At 43.8% G+C, this 21,417-nt stretch overlaps 2 protein-coding genes across 5 annotated transcripts; both read right to left on the bottom strand.

The window, feature by feature from the left end:
- Positions 1-9,897: 9,897 nt before the first annotated feature.
- Positions 9,898-12,489, bottom strand: LOC133885711 (protein TRANSPARENT TESTA 1-like). Its single transcript, XM_062325445.1, has 2 exons — positions 11,445-12,489; positions 9,898-10,695 (listed from the first exon to the last, which is right to left on the bottom strand). The coding sequence occupies exons 1-2, from the start codon at positions 12,078-12,080 to the stop codon at positions 10,228-10,230; spliced, it is 1,104 nt and encodes a 367-aa protein (XP_062181429.1). The 5' UTR covers positions 12,081-12,489; the 3' UTR covers positions 9,898-10,227.
- Positions 12,490-15,323: 2,834 nt separating this feature from the next.
- Positions 15,324-21,074, bottom strand: LOC133883864 (transcription factor TGAL5-like). 4 transcript variants are annotated; one of them, XM_062323250.1, is made up of 13 exons: positions 20,977-21,074; positions 20,740-20,883; positions 20,175-20,287; positions 19,519-19,598; positions 19,157-19,375; positions 18,512-18,559; positions 18,367-18,426; positions 18,207-18,284; positions 18,080-18,116; positions 17,725-17,996; positions 17,363-17,602; positions 15,762-15,904; positions 15,324-15,678 (listed from the first exon to the last, which is right to left on the bottom strand). In XM_062323250.1, the coding sequence occupies exons 2-13, from the start codon at positions 20,862-20,864 to the stop codon at positions 15,591-15,593; spliced, it is 1,503 nt and encodes a 500-aa protein (XP_062179234.1). In that variant the 5' UTR covers positions 20,865-20,883; positions 20,977-21,074; the 3' UTR covers positions 15,324-15,590. The 4 variants fall into 4 exon arrangements, with proteins under 4 accessions (XP_062179234.1, XP_062179233.1, XP_062179235.1 ...); XM_062323249.1 differs by having other exon boundaries at positions 19,519-19,601; positions 20,977-21,073; XM_062323251.1 differs by lacking the exons at positions 20,740-20,883; positions 20,977-21,074 and adding an exon at positions 20,468-20,620 and having other exon boundaries at positions 19,519-19,601.
- Between the last annotated feature and the right edge of the window lie 343 nt (positions 21,075-21,417).

Below are 21,417 nucleotides of genomic sequence, written 5' to 3'. Positions count from 1 at the left end.
TCGACCGGCAGCACGCATACATCTTGTTTGCTCACGCATTCAGGCCGCATATATGGCTTTATTTGGTATAGTTAAAATTTATAGATTTTTACTGAAAAGTGTTTTTTTTAAAGTTACTTATGACTTTTGATTTTAGTAGTTGGTTTTTACGAGAAATTTTTAGATTCTCAATATACTAAATATTAGTAAAATCACGCTCAACCAGCTTATCAATTTTTAATTCATTTCATCAGACAAATTTTTGAACTTTTTTAAAATCCAACAATAAATCAGTCTGTTTATTTCAGTTTTTGGTTTAACGAAAAAAAGTCATACTGTGGGACGGCAGAAATGGTGCACACGTCGTAACACCGTACATATATGCACTGTGCATCTCCAGTTCTCAATGCATACATGCATCTGGCTGCACCAGCATATATATGCATGCACGCAAGACGAGCGTACGTGCGATCAAACGTGGCAACATGTGCATACACGTATATGTGCACATGTACAAGCCATTGTATAGCACTTTCACCTGGCCAAGCTAGCGCACTAACCTATATTATCTTCGTTGGGTCTCGCTCTAACTTTCATTTTCCATATTTTGCTTTTTACCATCCCACTTAGATGAACACCACGTCAAGGTTGGAACAGATCAAGGTGTGATCTGGCTTAGCCCTAAAGTTGGACTTGGTCAATAATGCTAGTACATACGACCTATCAAGGTGTGATCTGGCTGAGCCCTAAAGTTTGACTTGGTCGATAAAGCTAGTACATACGACCTATCCTGCCGAAGACTTTGAGGGGGAAAGTTGAGGCAGACATTCTGCTAAAGTAACCGATTTTCCCTGCACACTGGATGAATATTTTTTAGCTGATGTCAAGTTAATCTAGCTGATCAAGTAGTCCTTGTGTGAATTATCCCTGTATTAATATATAAACATCTGTCTAATCCGCGAGCGTGCAATGCATTCGTCGTTTTCTTGACTAGCTTTGCGTTTTACAACTCATGCGCCTTTGCAAATGTTGAAAAACCCGGAATCAGTTTACTCTTGACTCTTGAATGGCGACATACAAGCGTGCGCGCACACAGGAAGGGAAGAAATAAAAGTATATGATCCCTCCTAGGTAGCTAATTAGACATTTTATAAGATAAAGAAAAGTACAAATTTTGGCTCTGCGTCAAATAGGGATGCACACAACCAAGCTAATATAATTAGACCTAGAATGCTATGGACACTAGCTTAAACAAACCGATACTCTGCACCCCCACCCCTGATCTGCAGTCTCTATTCAAATTTTGTATACATGGTATAACTAAAAAATATATTTATTTATTTATTCACTATTAAGATAATGACAAATAATATTTATCGTAAGCACGAGACGGTGTAAGGATATAAAACTAACTCGTCCTCAAGAATTACTATTTAGATACTATTCTACGCGTGCAATTCTATATTCAAGAATTACTATTCAGATACTATTTAGTATTGTTTGCACACTGTATGAACAGTAAAGACTTGATTTAATATTATTAAAATACTATTTTGAATAGTAACAATAATAATAAAATAATCAATATTGAAAACGAACTTTTTTGATTCAGTAGTATTCCGGAAGTTTGTACTCCTATATACGTATCTCATACGTAAGGATTATCTCATATGATAAATGGTATATATAGAGAGCATATGAGTATATAAGATCATATAATTAGTATGTATATTTTTTAGTGGTTTACACATTTTTTGAGTATATTACATTTTATGTACAAATATAAAGGTATTATCATAATCTATTAAAATTGATGGACTTCTTTCCAATTTTTTCATGTAGTTCATACCGGAGTATCTTAGAATGAGTATATAAGTATACTTATAGTGATAAAGGAGTATATCCAGTTTATTTATATGGTATATCGTAGTATGAAGTATGTACTCCCGGAAGTACAAACTAGTTTTCCTATAACAAACTGTAGGTGTGCTGACCCTAATTCTCATAGTGGGCCCTCTTTTTCACACATCCCTGTCATGTTCTCCGAGATACACCCTTTTTTCACACTAAAACCCAATAAGAATATAGTGATAAAATACCTACTAAAGATATGGATTTTGCTAATATTCAGTACTTAAAAGTTTGCTAATATTAAGTTACTAAAGACATCTTCACTCAAAGTTTGATATTAATTATCAAGGTTTCGCTGCTCCGGGAGCACCTTTATCAACTCCGACAATAGCTGACAACCTTCAAATTGTAGCAGAGGCACCGCTGGTCGTCAAATTGTTGGAGGATGGTTGCGATCGGTGGTACATTGGCTGACGAAGGGACGTGAATGATCAAGATGTTTAAGAGGTGGTGAATTGGATTCTAATTTTTTTCTAAACTCAAAATTAATGTAAGGAAAGTAAACAACATTAATATAGATGTGCACTAGTTTCTAGATGAATCACAAGGAAGCTCAGTCAAGTTCTATCTTTATTCTAGCAAAACAACCATATTAAAGGAAATTACAAGAGTGTAAATGTAAGGAACCGTTCAAACAGTATTCTAATTAATCATCAGGAGGATCATTATTCATAACCCAACATTGACGATTAACCAGAATCCTGTTCCGGTAGTCTCGACACATGTTTTGTGCCAAAAGATCGGAACACATGCCTCCAACATAGTACATCACAACATAGCTTAATAAAGATCAAGTAATAAACATTTATATTACAAAAATTAAGCATGCAACTGATTCCAATAATTTATAACAAAAGCGATCTAAGAGGAGAAAAAAACCCCTCAACTCTTAACTATCCAAAGATCTACACAGCGGAAAGAATAAACTAGACAACAAAAGAGAGTGGAGCCATATGCCCTTAGGCTCCACTCTAAAAGCTCGAGCTTCGGAGTAGGATGCACTACTCCTGCCTGCCACCCTGATCGGCAGGCACAAAGTAGCTGAACACCGTCCCTTCCTCACCAGCAGTACCTGAAATGCAGGCATGAGTACGAAGGATACTCGCAAGACTTAAACCATAAAGAGCACATAAACATAGCTCGAATCCAAGGATTATGCATTGTGCCATTAGCAAGAATAAAGCCACATGGTTATGTTAAATATAAGCGGTAAGCAATCTAGACATCTACGTGTGAGCAACTAACTTAACCAATAACATAATTCTACCCTGCATATACCAACTGAACATAAAGGTAACCGTAACCAACATAAACATAATACTAGAACCAACATGAGCATATATGTAACCAAGAACCAACTCGTCCATCTCCCACAGAACCAACCACAACCACAATCAAAACTCTACGACCGGGTGCAAATGAAACAATAGCATGCTTATGACCGAGAGCTCGGCATTTCGAAATATTTATACACCCTGCAGGGGATACTCCTGGACCCACACGACACAGGGACCATTTGGCTTGTGCCACTCGCTAAAGTGCACACAAGGGGTACTCGTGACAACCTTTCCCAACCAGCCCCAATCGTTTGGATCATGCATCGCTCGACGCGACGGTACTAGAACTACTCCTGGAGCAAACTAGTACTGCTACAAGTCCGCTCGCTCACACCGTCGATGTCCACGCCCAAAAAGCCACAGCTACGAAGGTATTCGACTCGCCTTACCATTAGATCGGCATGTGGTGAGTAAGATAAGTGCTAAATCCAACTACCCCGACGATCGATCTTAAACGATGCAAGCAGTCTACGGTGCCCGGGTTCCTCTCCCGACCTACCCCTAGGACTTTCCTTCGAAGCAGACGTCACCCCTAACACCGCCCACATCTCGTCTCATACTCACCACTCAACCAACCATCATCAATCCATATCCAACATTGTGATCATAACAAAAGTAAATAACGCCTATGCTCACGAACGATGAAACATTCACCGCTCAACTTCTACCGAAAGACCTATGGATTGCTAAGCATTTCGATTAATTTGTAATTTAGACAACAACATATTCAAGGCGACAAGGGTATGGATAAAAAAATCTCAAGGTAGTGGATATGTAATTCAACATAGAATCTACCCATTTATACCCGACAATGACTCACTAAATATGTAAACATACACAAGTATAATTTATCAATTTTAGACTTCATTCAATTCGATTAAACAGGTGCAATATGCAAACTTAATAGGTTGCTTGCCTTGATGCATTGGTTCGCAAAGGTGTGGCACCTCGGGATCGACCTCGATCTCTGGGATCGATAGATCGGCGTGCTCTAAGAAACATAACGCGTGCAATGATAATCATAAATGAAATGCAACAATGTAAGCCACAAGGTGCAAATGATGAAATGCCATGAAAATATGATCTAAAATGTAGGAAAACATTTTTAATGTCTATAACAAGTCATAAGAAGACTAGAAAAATTGGTCTCGTCCATTTTGAACTTGTAAAGAATTAATGGTGAATTAATGAAGTTTAAGCCTAATTAATTTGCCTCAAAAGGTTAATTAATTATTTTCAGGATGGAGATATTTTTGAGAGGTAGAGGATATTACAATGAAACCAACAAACATGATTTTTGGAGTTCGTATGAATTAATTATGAATTTTACAAGTTATCAGCAGAGGAGAAAAATCCTCTGATGAACAGTGCACCCGGATACTCCGATCTAGCGGATACTCCAGTACCCGGAGACTCCGAGTGATTCTCCAGCAGCGCCTCTCTGTTATTTCCGGCTGGGGCTCACCCGGAGACTCCGGACTAGTCAGGAAACTCCAGGTTAGGCCCAGAAACGCCCGGTTTGATTTGCGATCTTCTCCAATCCAAAAAGGAACATGTTTGAACTAGTTCAAAGGTTCTAGAACTCACTTAACATACTAGAAACTCCATTCCTAACTTAAATTCATCCAATTCCTCAATTTAGGGTTAAACTCACAAAAACTCATGAATTTCACTCTTTTGCGAAATCGACCAATCAAATCACGAATTTCTGCCATGGGGAGCCTAAGGGACTTACCCATGGCACTTGTGAAGGTTACTAGCCTTCCAGTGATGAAAAAAATGATGGGAAATCAAAGAATTCCTGTGTTCTTCACTTTTCAACCATAACACCAAAAGATATCTAAATCGGCTCAAATCCTTCGGGAATGAGCAAAAAATTTGGATGAATGGAATGCTTGTGAGCTTGTGATCATAATGGTACCACATACTAACCTCGAATCCTTCTCTTGAGCTCGGATTTTGGGAGAGAATGAGAGAGGATGTGAGAGGGAGAGAGAGCTCTTGCTCCCTTTGCCTTGGCTGGTGGGGAGCACGGGTGGGAGTGAGAAGGGGGGGAGAGAGAGGAGCGGGTGGGGCTGCTCCAAGGAAGTGAGTAGGGTGGTTGACCCATATGTGGGGCCCATGTATTAGGGAAAAAGTCCGTTTTGACTGCGAATTCAATCATTTTCTCTCCCGAATTCGATTATCTCATCCGATTGACATAAAACGAATTACACTAGAGTTATAAAACAAAATTAAACATAATGCTTAAGAAGTATAATTATGCTTAATTATGTGATTATGGAATTTAGGACGTGACAGTAAATGCTAGAAGTAAATTGAGGGATAGGGAGACTCGATTTTTTTTATATATATATCAAGAAGTTAGCACTTCCCTCTAGTACTCGTTAGAGTACCCACGCAAGGGTATAGCTCACTCTTGATCTTATGAAGGGACCAAACGCTATCTAATGGTAGTCATTCTTCATTCTGGATTGGTGGATTCTAAACCAACACATCATCATCTTGAGGCTTCAATAATCACTTTACCATAAAACTCCTTAAGATCAAACGCCACCAACCAAGCTAGGCATCTAGGTGTAAATGAACTCACAGATGGTTGCTAAGAAAAACATGTATATAACAAGCTAGGCATCTAGGTCTAAATGAACTCACAGATGGTTTTTATAAATCCGTCTGTTTCTATCATACAGACACATATGGCTTTTAGAAAAATTCATCTGTGATATTATCACATACGGTTTCTTGTAAGATCTATCTGTGTCTATTTGGTAGATACAAATGGATTTTATAAACATCCGACCGTATTTAAAGACCTGCGAATATTTTCAAATTTGACCGCTTGTCTCCCCTATCCCTTTTTGCTACCAACACACACAAACTGCTCATCTCCCTAGGCTCTTTTGACTTCCCGTATACACAACCCTTCAATATAAAGTGTTAAGGAGTGTTCTTCCTCGCTCACCATATCCAAGTGTGTAATGCACTGAGAAGCTAGGAGTGTTCTACGTCCTCACTCGCCATAAGCGTCGGAGAAGCGAGATCTTGGTGGGGGCTGAGTCCCTTTCAGTGCACCTATGTGAGTATCATATGGTTCCCTTTGTGGTCTAGTTAGAGTTTGTTAGGTTTTCATTACTTCGATCTGTGCAACTAATGACACAATCTTGTTTTCGTCATAGATCTGCATGGCACAATTCATAGCAATCAGGAGGTGGCAGGATAGGGTTGTCCCTATGGTGACTTCGACGACTCGAATGCTTGGTGTCGACTTCGGCCTGGTGAAATTCATCTTCTTCGTTGCTGTGAAGGCCCCCTCCATCAACTATGTGTGCGCTATCAACCGTGTTCTCCATTCCGTTCTTCTGGTTGGAAATTTCTACATTGATGTTCGTCGGAATAGAGACATTTTCTTCAAATGCATGACAGGCTTGAATGCCCATTTCTTGTTGAACCATGGCTGGCAGTTTGGCAGCAATACATTCTGGTTTTGCCTAATGCGTGAGATAGTCAAGGTGCAGCCATATCCAGATGACTGTGATCTGCTAATTGAAGATGATGCTTGGGTTGACATTGTGCTGAAACGCAGGAGGTTGAGATGATGTCTATCATCTCATCTTTTTGAAAGATGACATCGATCTACCCAAGTTTGTCGATCACTTTTCGTCTTTTTGGAAGACGGCGTCCATGATGTTAATCATTTTATCCTTCTGGAATATGACATTGATCGACCAATGATGTATAGCTAGCTAGGCTTATGTGTTCTGAATAATGTGTGATTTGCATCTGTGTGATGTTCTTAACCTTTGTGATGTATATGTAAATACTTGTGTTTTGTGTTCTGAATAATATGTGGTCGATGTTCTGAATAATATGTCAATGTATTTAATTTGAGAATCATAAAGTGTGTATCTGTGTGACCATTTCCCCTATAAGCAAATTTGCTTCCTGACTCAAACGATTTTTGAAAAAAATTCCGTCTATGACAATTAACATAGAGGTTTAAACAAAACCCATCTGTGACTATTAGTAATCATGGACAAGTTTAAACAAACAACATTTTTACTCTTACTACGAATAAACGGTTATCTAGAAAATCCATCTATGTGTAAGTGTATTGTAGATGGTTCTAAAACCGTTTGTAACAAACTCGATATAATAAGCACTTTTGCACATACGAAATCTATAACCATCTATGATAGGATTTAAAATCCGTCTATAAATACCCGTTCTAGGGTAGAGGATGGAGGTGGGACCTATGATGTGAGGATGTAGTTTGCAAGAACGGAACTTGGAGTTCAGGCCACACAATGTGTTGATAAGGAGCGCTTGATACGTCATAGGGACACCAACATCGCACAAGGTGTTAGCGAACTTTTTCAAGTGACAACAATACTCGGTTATGCTCAGCTTCCCTTGGAACGTGTTGTGGAACTCATGTTGGGTGTAGACAATGCGCTGCAAGGAGTTGTCATGGAAGAGACTCACAATAGACGTCTAGATGTAGTACACCATGTAGACAGGCTTGATGCCAATGTCCAAGATTTCCTTGGACATATTTTATTATATATAATGGTGTAAACTAATACTACTACAAAATAAGCCTTATATATTGGCCTATCACTATCAGATCATCAAAAATCGACAGTAATAATAGTATCGTTGCTAGTTCTAAAAAACAACCGACATTGATAATGACTTTTCACTGCCAACTCGTATGAAAAACTGGCAGTGATAGTATCGCTGTCGGTTGTTAATTTGAACCGGTAGTAAAAAGTCATCCAGACCCGAAATCTAACTTCAATCCGGTTTGGCTCGCAATACTCACATTCGTCTCTCTCTCTCTCTCTCTCTCTCTCTCATCGTGTGGCCGCTATATTTGCCTCCCTCTCTCTCTTTCTCTATCTCTCTCACCCATCTCCCACCCCACGCCCACGCCACTCCTCCTCCTCCTCCTCCTCCTGATCTCCTCCCCCATCGGCGTCCCCATCGGCCTCCTCCTCCTCCTCCCCTCACGAGATCCACGGTGAGGATCCGACCATGTAAGAGATAGCGGGCGGTGGCAGTGGCAAGGATGGAAAGGGGGGTTTGGAGGCCGGTGCATCGTGCGGCTACACCAAGGGAGGGGTGTCCAAGGGCGCCACCAGACCCTTACCTTCATCGGCATCACCACCATTGCGGGTCCAAAGATGGGGGGCATTTGACCAAGGTGCGACAGCAGTGACGAGCGGATGCAGGTAACCAAGAGCGACAGAGCTAGCAGCCCATGGCAGTGGGTGGATGTGGGTGACCAAGAGCGGTGCCCGCGGCATGTGCCTCGAGGGTGTAGAGCGTGACAGGACCAAACGCTGGCTCACTGTGGCCACCGAGATCTTCAACGTGGCGCTATCCATGCTCGTGGTCTTCGTCAAGAAGGGGCAGCGACACCCTTGAGTACCATTCCTTCTATAGCGAGGAGCTCCGACCGACGTTCAACATCATCTGCTACCTCTTATTCATGACTAGTGCTATCCAAATGGGTCTGTCAGGCCGGCCCGACACTGGTCCAGCTAGCCACATCCCAACTACAGCATAGCCCGATAGGCCCGTTTACTGTAATTAGTTGTGTCCGTGTCGGCCCGCGTGTTGCACCCTCGGCCCATGGCACGACACGTCAGCCACCGTGCCATGTCGGGCCGACCTGGGCACGGTTGTGGCCTAGCGGCTTGGTAGGCCCGGCTGAGCACGGTGCACAACCGGTTCGGTCGGTCCACCAGCACTCCAAAAATAGGAAAAACTAAAAATAGCTATAAATTTAAAAAATCAAGAAATTATAGAAAATAGATAAAAATGAGCTTGATTGATTAGTTACCTCATTAAAAATATATCTATTAGAAGGAAAAAATAGTACAATATATTCTTCGAGACATGTCGGGTCAAACCTAGTCGGGCCGAGGCGTGCCAGTCGTGCCATGCATGTGCCAGCCCGACTCAGCCAGGCCGTGCTGTGCTGGCCAGCTGTGCCACACGCTCGACCCAGGCACGACCCATGGCTTCGTGCCATGCCGACCTAGTCCAGCTCGACTTGGGCTGTGCCGTACCTACAGTGTCGTACCTCAGGTCGGTCCAATAGGCATGACCCATTTGGACAAAACAATTGATGACGGTCTTCACCATGCAGGGCACGGGCTGCGGCAACAAGCAAGGCGTGACCGTGTGTGTTGTTGTGGCAGTCTTCGTGCCGCCGCGTTTTCTTATGCAGGGCAGAGCAAGGCCGAGCTAGCGCGGCAGCGGCAGCTGAGCCGACTCGATCGTTTCCTTTTTTTGGCTCCCAGAACCACTTTCATTGTCGGTTGTACAACCGGTAGTGATTAAGGCGTGACTTTCACTGCCGATCTCATTCATTGTTGACCAATCACTGCCGGATGCAAAACCAACAGTGAAAGCCACTTTAATTTAGAGCCAACAGTGAAGACACTTTCTATAGTAGTTTAACTAGTATAGAGTTATTATATGTAGTTTGTAGCACATATAACTGCAGTAATCATATGTATTACCGTTATATAGCGAATACAGCCGTACTTTTCAAATTTCACGGGTTATTCCACTAGTATATATAGAAGAAACAAGTTACAACTAAGCACATGCATGAGAAATATATGTCCCATGTTGAAATAAGATAAATACACGGTAATTTTGCAAATGATCAAGTTCCACATGTAATATTGACCGATCCATGAGATGTTAACAACTACTTAATAAATGTGAGTCATGCAAATATTGATACATGGCTGCCAAATATTAGCATGTGAAGCTGAAAAATTTTCTCCCTTTGCAAATTGAGCTAGAGACAACTAAGCCATAATCATAACAGTCTCTGCAGCTCCTCTCCTTCAGAAGAAAATTCACCTACTTCACAGCCTCCGAGGCAACCTCTTCATATTTTCTATGCATGTACGCGTACGTATAGGTCTAAGTAGTACGTACTCATCCTTTTCCAATGGTCTCTATACCTGTTAATCCGTCATGCATGTGCTCCATGGCGCTGATCGAAGCGTATGATGCGCTCTTTGCAGGGCCGTGGCGGCACAGTGATGGCGGCCGCCTGGTCAGGGACGGCAACGGGGAAGTGTCCGCCACCGAAGGACCGGACGTGGTCGTTGAGGGATCGCTTGTGCTTGAAATCGGAGCCGCAGGCGCAGAACCAACGCTTGCCGCAGTTCTTCTCGTGCGTGCGCCAGTCGCCCTTGACGGCGAAGGGCTTGCCGCAGCGGCGGCAGCCGAAGCGCTTGTCCCCGTGCTTGCGCTTGTAGTGCGTCTGCAGCGTGCGGAAGTCCTTGAGCGGCCGCGCGCGTGGGTGCGCCACGCTGTTGCGGCACCCTGGCGCGCAGCAGTAGCACGGCAGCTTCAGCAGCACCAGAGTCTCCGCCTGCGTGCCCTTGAGCGACTCCGGGCCCTTCCGGTACTCTCGCCCGTGGCCCCACATGTGCATCTGTATGCAGCAGCACAAGACAACATGCATCGACGTTGAGGATGGCGTGGCAAAAAATTGAGTTCAATAATCAGTGTGAAGTAAACGAGGAATATGTTCTTGGCACTACAATGTACGTGTTTATCCTTGTCACATCATGTTGGAGAATGGAGGGAAAATGTGTGTGAATCGAAGTGCTAGTATATGTCGGCATAGTGCTGTTGTGGTTTAATTAGTTACCACTTCTTTTTCTGCATTTGATTCCCTGCGGGCACACATGAAACACTTGCTAGGTCATTGAAGATGCCAGCGAAGGGAGAAGCATTTTGTCGGTGTATATATATCGTGCATACATGATGCCTTCTTGCAAGTTCTTTTCAGCTTACAAGGTTCACATGTGCTTTAGTATCTGTGTAGTTCTCATTTAGATTTTAAAGCACGTATATAAGCACTTGCCGGGCTCTACATATTCTAGAGCATGCAAGAATAAACGCATGCTACTTTTCCCAATTGATGGCACAAACGTAACATATATGATCACTAAAATGCCCAGCTGGCGTAATTTAGATGCAAAGAATGATGAGTGTTAACGATTAGTTAAATGAAGTCAAGTAGCACGATCAGTACTTGAAAGCATCCGATACAATTACAAACAGAAAAGATGAGTTCTAGAAGAAACTCCAAGTCGGTAGAGGATGCATAGAAAAGATAACACATAATCGAAACCGTGCGCACAAATTAGACAGGATGAGATGATAAAGATGAATCACCTGCATGTTGTTGTATCTGTTGAATGTCTTGCTGCAGACATGGCAGATGAACTGCACCGGGCCGAGGAGTATCTGCGCCGGCGTCGGGATCCAATACCGCCGGCCGCAGCTGCCGATGACGCCCTCGATCATGTTCTCCTCCCCACCGACACGTATGCTGTCTGATACCTCCACGGACTCCACCATCTCACCGTGCACTTGCTCTCCTGCTTCAACCTTGCACCTCTCGTGCTGCCTTGGCTTCTCCTCCTCCTTCTCCGAATCCTCTTCCTCATCTTCCTCGTCCATGGGCGTTTCTTCAGAGCTATACCAACCGCTCGACGGCAAGCCGATGTTCAGCTCAACACTGGCCTGATCTTCTTGCGGGCCGGCGGCAGTAATATTGCTAACCTCTTCTTTGACAGGGCTCTGGCCAGGATCGGTAGCCGCCTTCTCCTCGAGCCTACCAAGAAGTGGCAAGCACAGCATGGTATCTCGTTCATGGCCTTCGCCGAGTGACCGGTCGATCGATGGCGTCGAGAGGGACAAGGACCTCGACGAGGAGGACGGCGGCGATGAACCGATCGGTTTCAGCCACTCGAAGAACTGCACGCCGAAGCCTGCCGCTCCCTCCATTGCGCAAGCCCTCAACACCATAGATGATCTGCCCCTTCCTGGAGCGCGCGCGTGCTGCTTTATATCTAGGGTCTGGTGGTGTGGAGAAGAAGAAAGGAGAGGGACGGAGATGCACAGGTCGTCTATGTCAAGGCGTGCGTATCACGGCCAGGAAGAAACGGGGGATGCGGCCGGGAGAGGGAGAGGCTGGTGCACCGCCTTATATCATGTTCCTTTTGAGCGTGCGGCCGCGGCGTGTCCCTTTGGAGCTCGGAAGGCTAGCTCGGGTACGTCTAGTCGACGCACAAGGTTAGCAAGCCAAGCGGCTGGGGAGTGCGTGTGCTTGTGTGTGAATGGGGGCGTTGCATACATAATCTGGGCATCAGCCAGTGATGCCTAGAGCACGATGGCCCGGCCGTGCCTGGGGTGGGTAGTCACTACGACTATGTGGTTAGCTTGCAATGCTACAAGGGAGGAAGTACTAGGTTTTTTTTTTTTTAGAGGAACTACAGCAAGGTTTGGGGAATGTAGTGGGAGTCAATTTCAAGGACTAGCTAGCAAGCTAACTTCAAGAAAACGTGTGACAATTCAACTACCAATCCGGCTAGAGTTGGTAAAACCCCACTTTATACTGCAGATGAATAAGCAGTAGTAGATTCATGCTAGAGGTATAGAAGGTGAAGTTCTGTCCCTTTTCAACAAGGCTATATATACGTATGTAGTCCATATATCATATTGGAGTAGCATATTCTCTATTGTACTATATTCATATTTTCTTTTTCTTTTTTGATTACAAGGTTAGGCACACACGCAATACTCACATACTCACGAGCGTGCTCCTATCACACGTCTACTGATAATACCACGAAAAGCATTTGTACGTGTGTAAATCGTATACACAGGATAGTTCCCACTGTATTCATATTTTCGGTATGCGCGTGTTACATGCACTTAAGCGCAGTACATGGGGGAGTTCCATTTCAATGAGGCCACCGATTTATTTACTTCTGCTGCTGCTGCAGCATAAAACTATGCGGAGCATTCGTATGTGCGTAAATCATAGACACTGTATTTCTTTAGCTTGTAGGATAGATATGATTGCGGAGCTAGCTTGATCCCTACTTATATCAAACTGACATCGTGAGTACCACGTACGCATTCCGGACCCACTAACATTAACCGCCATCGTCGCCGATCAACTCGACTGGGCTGGTCGAAAGTCCATGTTATTTTGAACATGGTTTTTCATCATGAGGAGGCGCCAAATATTCAAGTCATCGGTCGTCACTGTCGACGCATGTATCAGGTGCAACTTTAACCGCTTTAGTTAGAACAAGTCATCAAGGGCGCGCGTCACGCCATCATGCCGCGCTCACGCCACAAAACAGTCAGCTCCTTTGACATGAGTGCATGTACGAGTGAGAAGAAAATGTTCGTAGCACCAGCCTTGAGCTAGTTTTACCGTGTCCATGTAAAAAGGGCCCGCGCCGATCGAGTCCATCTTAGAAGTGGGGCGATCTAATTTGGTGAGCTACCTACACTACGGATATGCCCGGGGTCATGGGTGGGACTCCTTTTCCGAAGTGGAGGTCACAATACCGTGTGCAGGAGTGGCATATGTTGGGGGCCGGACGACCGACGAAAAATGGAGTGATGAAAGCCAGCAGGCGATCGCCGATCGGGCGACGACGAGCAACATGCATGTCAAACTCGAAGTCTACTATCCGCGGGTGCGCGGGTCGTCGTCGTTGTGGTGTGGTCACCATCGGGCTGCTCGATCGGCAGTTCAATGCAGCCAGACCGGGCTTGTCTGGCTCCGATCCCTCAAACGGATCAAACACGACGAGGCGGACCGATCGATCCCGCGTGCATTGACGAGCGAACGAACGAATGGCAGTTTTGGCCGCCCGAGCGCAGGGCGGAACGCGGCTAGCTCGCCGAGATGCGTGGGCAAAGGCAGCGGTGCGTGGCAGGGGCAACCGCGGTAGGGATCGGGCGAAACGCACGGATGGGGAGAGGTTGTGAATTGCTTGACTTTTTCCATCTATTTAGATTTTCAGTTGAGCTAGTACATGCAGTTTAATATCTCTATTACTTTAAAAAATATGTAGTGATTCTCGCACCAACACTAGCTAAGATGTTCTGTCTCAAGTCCTACAGATTTTTTCTAAATTTCGCAGAAATTACCCATCCCATATTACTCAATCTCTACTACTCTGCTCCCAGAAATCCTGTGTTTCGTCTCTGGCTCGTACGCCCGCCTATCCAGCGCGTTGCGCGTCATACACATCGGTCGTCTCCCACAGTTTCTGACTGACACTCGTATGTAAACGAGTCCAATAACTTAGTAATATTAAAGTTAAATATCTCGAGTTCGAGTTCTAACGCAATCTTTCCTGTAAAGCTCACCAGAAAATGAGGAGACTTGCGCGCGGAGACCTGAACGCGGAGTCGTGTCAGCTTGGCCTGGTTGAGGAAGTTAGGCGGGCCAAGTGGGACTGTGCGACGGCGTCGTATTGGGCCGGACACTAAGTTGAGGATCTGGTCGGGCCGTTTCGATTGGACCGGCAGCTGGAATGGGTTACGTCCTTGCAGATGCAGACCAGCACTGGGGCGGTTGGAACTTTGGACTTGGAGCGGGCCGTCAGGCCGATAGATCTTGGTATGTGACCACAAAACAGTAGTCTTCTATAGCTTAAATTTTTTATTTTTTTACGTACTTTTTAATTTATATGTAACTCATTTTAATTAAATTCATCGAAAAAACTATATAGAATAAACTAAAATTATCCGTCTACTCTATTTTCAACGCGGTGCGGTTTCTTCCACGCCATGCCTTGGGTCAGCTTTACCTACGTCGGGTCACGTTTTGCAGCGTAGTAGTAGTTCTGGTCCGTTCAATGATCTAACCGAGTCGTAGCGAGTTCCGGACGGTCACTTTCCATCAGGTGTACAGCGTGCAATAACAAATATATACGGCCGCACATGGTTGCTCCCTTCGACACGTTGCACACCATCGTACACGGGAACAGGGTAAAATAATGCCATCGTGACTCCTACTACGTATCAAGGGTCAAGAATAGGCACTTTTCTTTCCTAAGGCATAGCGTTTGTTTGGGCAATTTTGTTCTGATCTTATGCGTATTGGATACGATTCGATTCATGCGGCCTTGTCGTGCACTCGTGGGGTCCGCCCGGATTGTTTAATTCTCTTTGCCCAATTCTCAGAAGGTATTAACTACACCACGCATCAACGCAGCACGTCGACGTTCCACCTGCTCGAGGTTTCCTTTAATCCCTTCGCTTTGCACCGAATTTTTCAGGAGTGCTAACCTTTCATTCAGTTCAAGAGCCAGCGGAACAAAAGCAAGTGAAGAGAGCCATCCCAACTCCTTCCCTTGGCCTACAAGGCTACAACATTTCTGCCCTCTTTTTTGCTAGTGATGCATTGATGTTCCGTTCTCAATGAATATGTTAATGACAGGACATTACCATTTGCCGCCTCCTCACCGCTGACGAGGATGGCAAAATCGGCACCCTCCTGGTGAACGTTCAGAAGCCAGAATTTTGGCTTTGATGGTACGGATGGATAACTTGCTCGGTCCCGGTAGGGCTCACATTCTCTGCGGCAACGAAGTTTCTGTGAAAGATCACATGCCAAGAATGAGATGTGATTTGACAGAGTGTGCTATTGAGTTCAAGGAGAAGATGATTCGATCTTACTCGCGCGGACGGGAAACCCAGACGGAGCTGAGGACGCGCAGGCGGCGATGATACTCCCCGATAGAGAGGAGGCACCGAGCTGTCTGACGAGTGGTCAGAATCCGACGCATGTGGTGCAAGGTTTGCTGCCTCAGATTATCAGCCTGCACTTGCATAATGAAAAAAACGAGATGTTACATAATTTCACATTTGGATAATCGGCAAGTTCAGATGAAATGTGACGGTAGCAGTCTCTGAACGTCACGTTCAAGAACGCAATGATTGGCAGCTACAGCATCCCGTGACAAGAACGAGGTCCAATGCGAGTGTTCGTGCGCTAAACATGGACAAGGCGAAAGCGTCCTGCCATTGCATTGTCTAGATATCCAATGTCAACTTTTCTTCTATAGACTACTTGGCCATTTGATATTATCATAGTACCTGTCCTGATTATAAGCGTTCTCATGGTTTCGCCTACCTAAGCTCTTTTGGAAGGCTAAATTGTTCCAAATATTACCTCTCTGTTCCCTCTTCCACAAATGTTTATCTACAAACCACACAATCGAACATATCTTAAAAAGCAAAGGATAAATGCTGTAATTGGTGGTCACAATCTCCTTTTGTTCAATTTTTGAGAAAAGAAAACGTTATAATATCACTTATTTTCTAATCCTTTGATGAAGCAGAACTCTCCTACTTCAATTCAAGTCTCCTCTCCGTCATCTCTTAAAGTGCTGTTTTGATATGCCCGTGCATCTGTTGAACTACCAGGGGAAAACAGGAGAGCAAAGAGATATGGCCAGAAATAGGAGCAGGGCGCATAGACTAGTTTATAAGAAGAAACCAATAAGGTGGCCATCATATTCCTCCTTTGGCTTTACATAGAAAGGGATATGTGCTTGTCTATGAGTAAACATTTATTTTATATGTGATAAAACAGAACCTTGCTTCTCCTAGACCCTACCAATTCCTCGAGAAAACATCAAATAACTTGTACCACAAACATTAGCTTGCTTTAGTTTATAATAGATTAAAGGCATGTTTGGTTAATCTGAGGCTTTTGGCTTTTCTGTTTTCTGATTTCTGATTTTTGGCTGATGACTTTTTTGCTATTAGCTTTTGTAATAAATTTTTAACTTCTCAGCACAATAAAAATCAGAAGAACTCATCTCAACTAGCTTCTCAGTTTTTAGTTAAATCTCGTTAGAAACCAATTTTTCAGTTTTCCAAAAACCAGCTCAGACTATTTGGTTTGGCCTCTCCAAACAGACTCTAATTATGCATGCTGGAAAGTGGTAATGATGTTTATCTGCATGTTCTAGAGGGTTGATCACACAGCGTTGGTCATGTTACATCTTAGATCATTATATAGCTTTCTGCTGTCCAGAAAGAAAAGCAACTATATACACCGTGAGGGAACTCGTTGTTGACATACAAATATATAGTTACCTATGATTAAATTTTATCTTCAACTAATTGTATTTTTAACTATTGTTCTTCTGCGACTGAAGCATTTTGTTTTAAACTAGTTAACTATTTTTAACTATTCATAGTAAAGAATGGGGTTAGTCAGGCCGCAATGGATTCAAGGTTGCACAGCCCATAAAAGAGTAATTACTGACCTGACGATAAAAGCTCTCGAGGGAGTCGAGCCTGTCAAGTGCTAGGGCCATGAGAGCAGTGTAGTTGGCAACATTTGCAGCATCATTGAGAGCACCAGCGCCCACCGCATCCGCCAGCGACTGGTGCAGCTGCTGAAGCCCCTGCATAAGCGCCTCCTCAGCCTGCTCCGAAGACTGTTGCAGGTTGCACATCCCTACTAGCTGCTGCTCCGTAAGTGGATCAAGCTGAGGTATCAGCATCTGATCACAAACCCCAGAGAAGAAGACTCAGCAATTAACATTGCCCTAATAATGGTGCTGTTGGTTTGGAAAACAAAAGGTGTCTTTCCCTAAAAAGAAAATGGTGCGTTCGCATTCAACACCTTGAGGATTTCAGAAGGCCGGAACCCGCCCATCCAGAGGAAGCATCGCTCAGCCAACGTTGCCCACATGCCAGTCATGAGGTGGAACACGTCGGTCCTTGCAAGCACAGCCCTCAGGTGGAACAGCTCATTGTAGTGCTGCATGCAGTCTTCAACAATTGCCCCAAGGTTTGCGTCGATAAGTTGGGCCTGCAGCACGCCCTGGAGCTCCGTCATGTGCTTGCTATCGTCCTCTAACCATCTGGCGTACTCCATGTCGAACATCACAGCGCCTGCATTATTACATGCACAATTTCTTGAACATGAGATGGTTAAGCGGCGAGGCTTGTACCAAGGCGCTGAATGAGATGGTTACCAGAACTCGTTGTCCTGCATCCTCCAGCGAACAGGCCCTGAAATCATTTTAGTATTATAGCACATGACAACACTACGTAAACAATAAAAAATGCTTTGATCTTCTTAGGCTTCTAAATAATTGGAACCTGTGAAGGTGCTCTCTGTAGATCTTGCTCAATTTGCTGAAGTCTAATCCGACTTGTCTCTAACTGCTGCACATAAGCCTTCAAAAGTAAGATTGTTTCTTAGTTAGATCTTTGAACGTGGTTTCAGTTAACCTAAACATTCTTCTGTTTTGTTTTGCACCTTTTTTCTCAGCCTACTCTTTCTTGCAGCTTCTCTGTTTTGAGCTAATCTCCTTTCGGTCTAAAAAATTAGAACAATATTAGCAAAAGTATGGCAAAAATGAAGGATCATGCAAGCAATAAATAGTTACCAAATGCAATCACACCTTGGCATCTAACGGCTTGCCATCTTTTCTTGTGGAGACATGCTTGTTCTGCACCAGCACACCAAAAAGGTAGGCTTAGAACAGTGTACAATGCTAGTTATACAGTAAGATCCTATTCAACATCAAGAAAGTAAGTATATGGGAGCTAAAAATCCTGTTGGGTGTAACTACTCTTACTTTTAGCTAGCAGCTGTTTACCTGTTTGTCCCTCCTTCCCACAGTATTTCCATTAGCTCAACGACATAAGCCGTCGGAAGAGCATGTGTTACTACTTTTGTTGTTTTACCAAGGTACAGTTCAATGAGGTTACCATGTTTCTTCTACCATCCCAAGTAGGGAGAAGAAACAGTAGCATGCTACAGTCATTATTTATTGTCTCTCTCCTTTTTTTTTTGGTCTCGGAACAACCTCGACCAGATGATATATTTACCTAATCTCCTATCGTTCCAGAAACACAAGATTTTACACTCAAGAAACAACCATGACCTCTCTATTCGAAGGCATGTCTAGAGATTTAAGAATCTAAAAATGAAGTATTTTAGAATGGATCCCGACAGTAACATATGCTCTGGTTTTCACTGAAAGGTTTAATTGATAATTTCTTCAAAATGTTAATCCAAAAACACGGCCAAATGTCACTATTACCTTTTCTTGGCCTCCTGCATACTGCTGAAAGATTGGCGCAGAGGCTGCTGCAGCTCCAAGTCCTTGCTCGTAGTTGTAATCATCAACCGTCACCATCAGAACCTCCTGCTGCTGCCCAGAGTAGGCCCTCACGCTCACTGGGGACACCAACTCGGCCTGTGGCGTTGTGTTCTGAGCTGAGCTCGAATCAGAGGTGCTCCCTACTGACCTCGAGTTCCCCTGTGCAGCAATTAATCAAAGAAACAAGAGGAGCAGGCAGGGGAAGGCAGTGAGCAGTTAATTAACCAAGAACATCTTTTTGCTGTTGGGGTCAGCAAGGAACTGTAGGAGACTGTGAATGAGCGAAGAGAACCAGTACTTACACTGTATGGCTGCTGTAGATGACTCATTGGCCATGAAGGGAAGATCTCCAGTGTGGGGGGCCTAGCTGCTAGATATCCTGCTGCTGCATGCATACAAATGGAATTAAAGGCCTTGCCAATCGCCTTTTTTTTCTTCTTTTGGTGTCAGTCTCTCTCTCTCTTCCCCTCCAAGAGGTTGCAAAAATATAGACAAACATAGAAGAGAGAAGTGAGGTATAGGGAGCTGTGGGATCACACAATTTATGCTGCCTCCCAGTTGCATCTGATCATGGCTCGTAACTGTGCTTGTCATGGCAAAAGCCAAGACATGCTGTGCCTATATATGGCCTGATTTGGATAGGTTTCTGGTTTTTTTTAAAAAAATCAGAAACTATCTACGTATTTGGCTTTTGTTCTGGTTTTTTTGCTTTTAGCTAGGTGAGAAAGCGATTATTGTTGAAATAACTAGAAGCTGATCGAGATGAGTTTTTTTATTTTTTAATGTGATAAGAAGCTAAAAAATTATTATAAAAATTAACGACCAAAATTCAACAGCCACAAATATAACCAGAAACTCTAAAGCTACAGTGATGTGGGGAGGGAAGCAAAGAAGAACCTCTTCTCACATGTGGTAAGGTTTGGAGAAAAAGAGAGGTTTAGAGAAAAGGCAGTCTTACACTTGGTGTGCAGATCACCTGCGATCATGCTAGGATCAACATCAGTACTGATGCCATGGATAAGGGCCTCCTCCAACTCACCAAAACAAGCAGCAGCTGCGGGTTGCGACTCCCTGGACCAAGCAGTAGTGCACAGAGTTCAGCACCAATGGTGGCATATGCAATACAAGGCAAAGCAGACAAAAACTAAACTTTTCAAGAATGTAAAGGCAATGACTGAAAGTGAGGGTCAGAGGTGTACAGATAAGGATGAGGGCTAAAAGGATCAGCAGGAAGGTAAGCAGATCACTTACAGGATCGAGGACTTAGGCATTAAGAAACTATTTGGTTTGTGGGAAGAGGTGTAATCCAATGAGAGGAAGTTCTGGACACACACACATAGGAGAGTTTGTTATAAAGATAGTTAGAGAGAGGAGAGAGGAAACAATATTCTAAAGCAACTGAAGGACTTGAAAAATGAAAATTAGCAGGTGGAAAAGAGCTTTAGCAGTGTTGTCTTTGCATGTACTAGTAGTTGCAAGAGAGAAATAGCAGAGGGATAGAGTAGAGAGTGGCAAAGCAGTACAAGAAGTTGGAAGGCGGAGCAGCAAGAGCATGGCCTTGGATTCCATACGCAAGTGCTTGGCTGAATGGTACAGCTCTACCATGATCACTTGCCATCCCCCAAGAACTTTCCTCACCTTGCACCATGAGAGTGAGTGGAGCTCAACTACAAGGAGAGACTAGTGAGCCAGGTTCAGATATGCATGCAGCATGTGTTCATGTGTGACAGAAGACTAGAGAAAGGTCATATATAAAATACCATATGGTAGGCCGTTGTTTCCTTTCTTGTTTGTCTTCTCCCACACTAGCAAGTCGAATACCCCTCGGAGTTTCATTCACTACTGTACCGCAAAGAAGATCTTGTTTCCTTTTGAACATGTCCTATGAGCCTTCCTCTCTTTTCAGTTTTCACAGGCTAGAGAGAAACGAGGACTGAGGAGGGGTAGGGAAAGATGTGGTAGGCCTTTCTCTGTCAGGATTTGTCTCTTACTCTTCAATCATATTTTCTTCATTTCATTCTCTTTCTGATTTCTTTTTTTTTCTTATTCTCTTTATTTTCTCTCATCTCCAACAACTTCCTTTCGAGAGGAATCGTGAAGTGAAAGGAGAGATAATACCGTCCTGAAAGGGATAACCTTGAGAATCCCTTCGTAACGAAAACTATGAAGAAAAATCGTTGAAGCGCTGAAGAAAACAAAAA

This window comes from Phragmites australis, chromosome 11 (assembly GCF_958298935.1).
Source record: "Phragmites australis chromosome 11, lpPhrAust1.1, whole genome shotgun sequence".
NCBI classification, from domain to species: Eukaryota; Viridiplantae; Streptophyta; class Magnoliopsida; order Poales; family Poaceae; genus Phragmites; species Phragmites australis.
The sequence above is the reverse complement of the archived record's forward strand: the minus strand, read 5'-3'. Positions and strand labels throughout refer to the sequence as shown.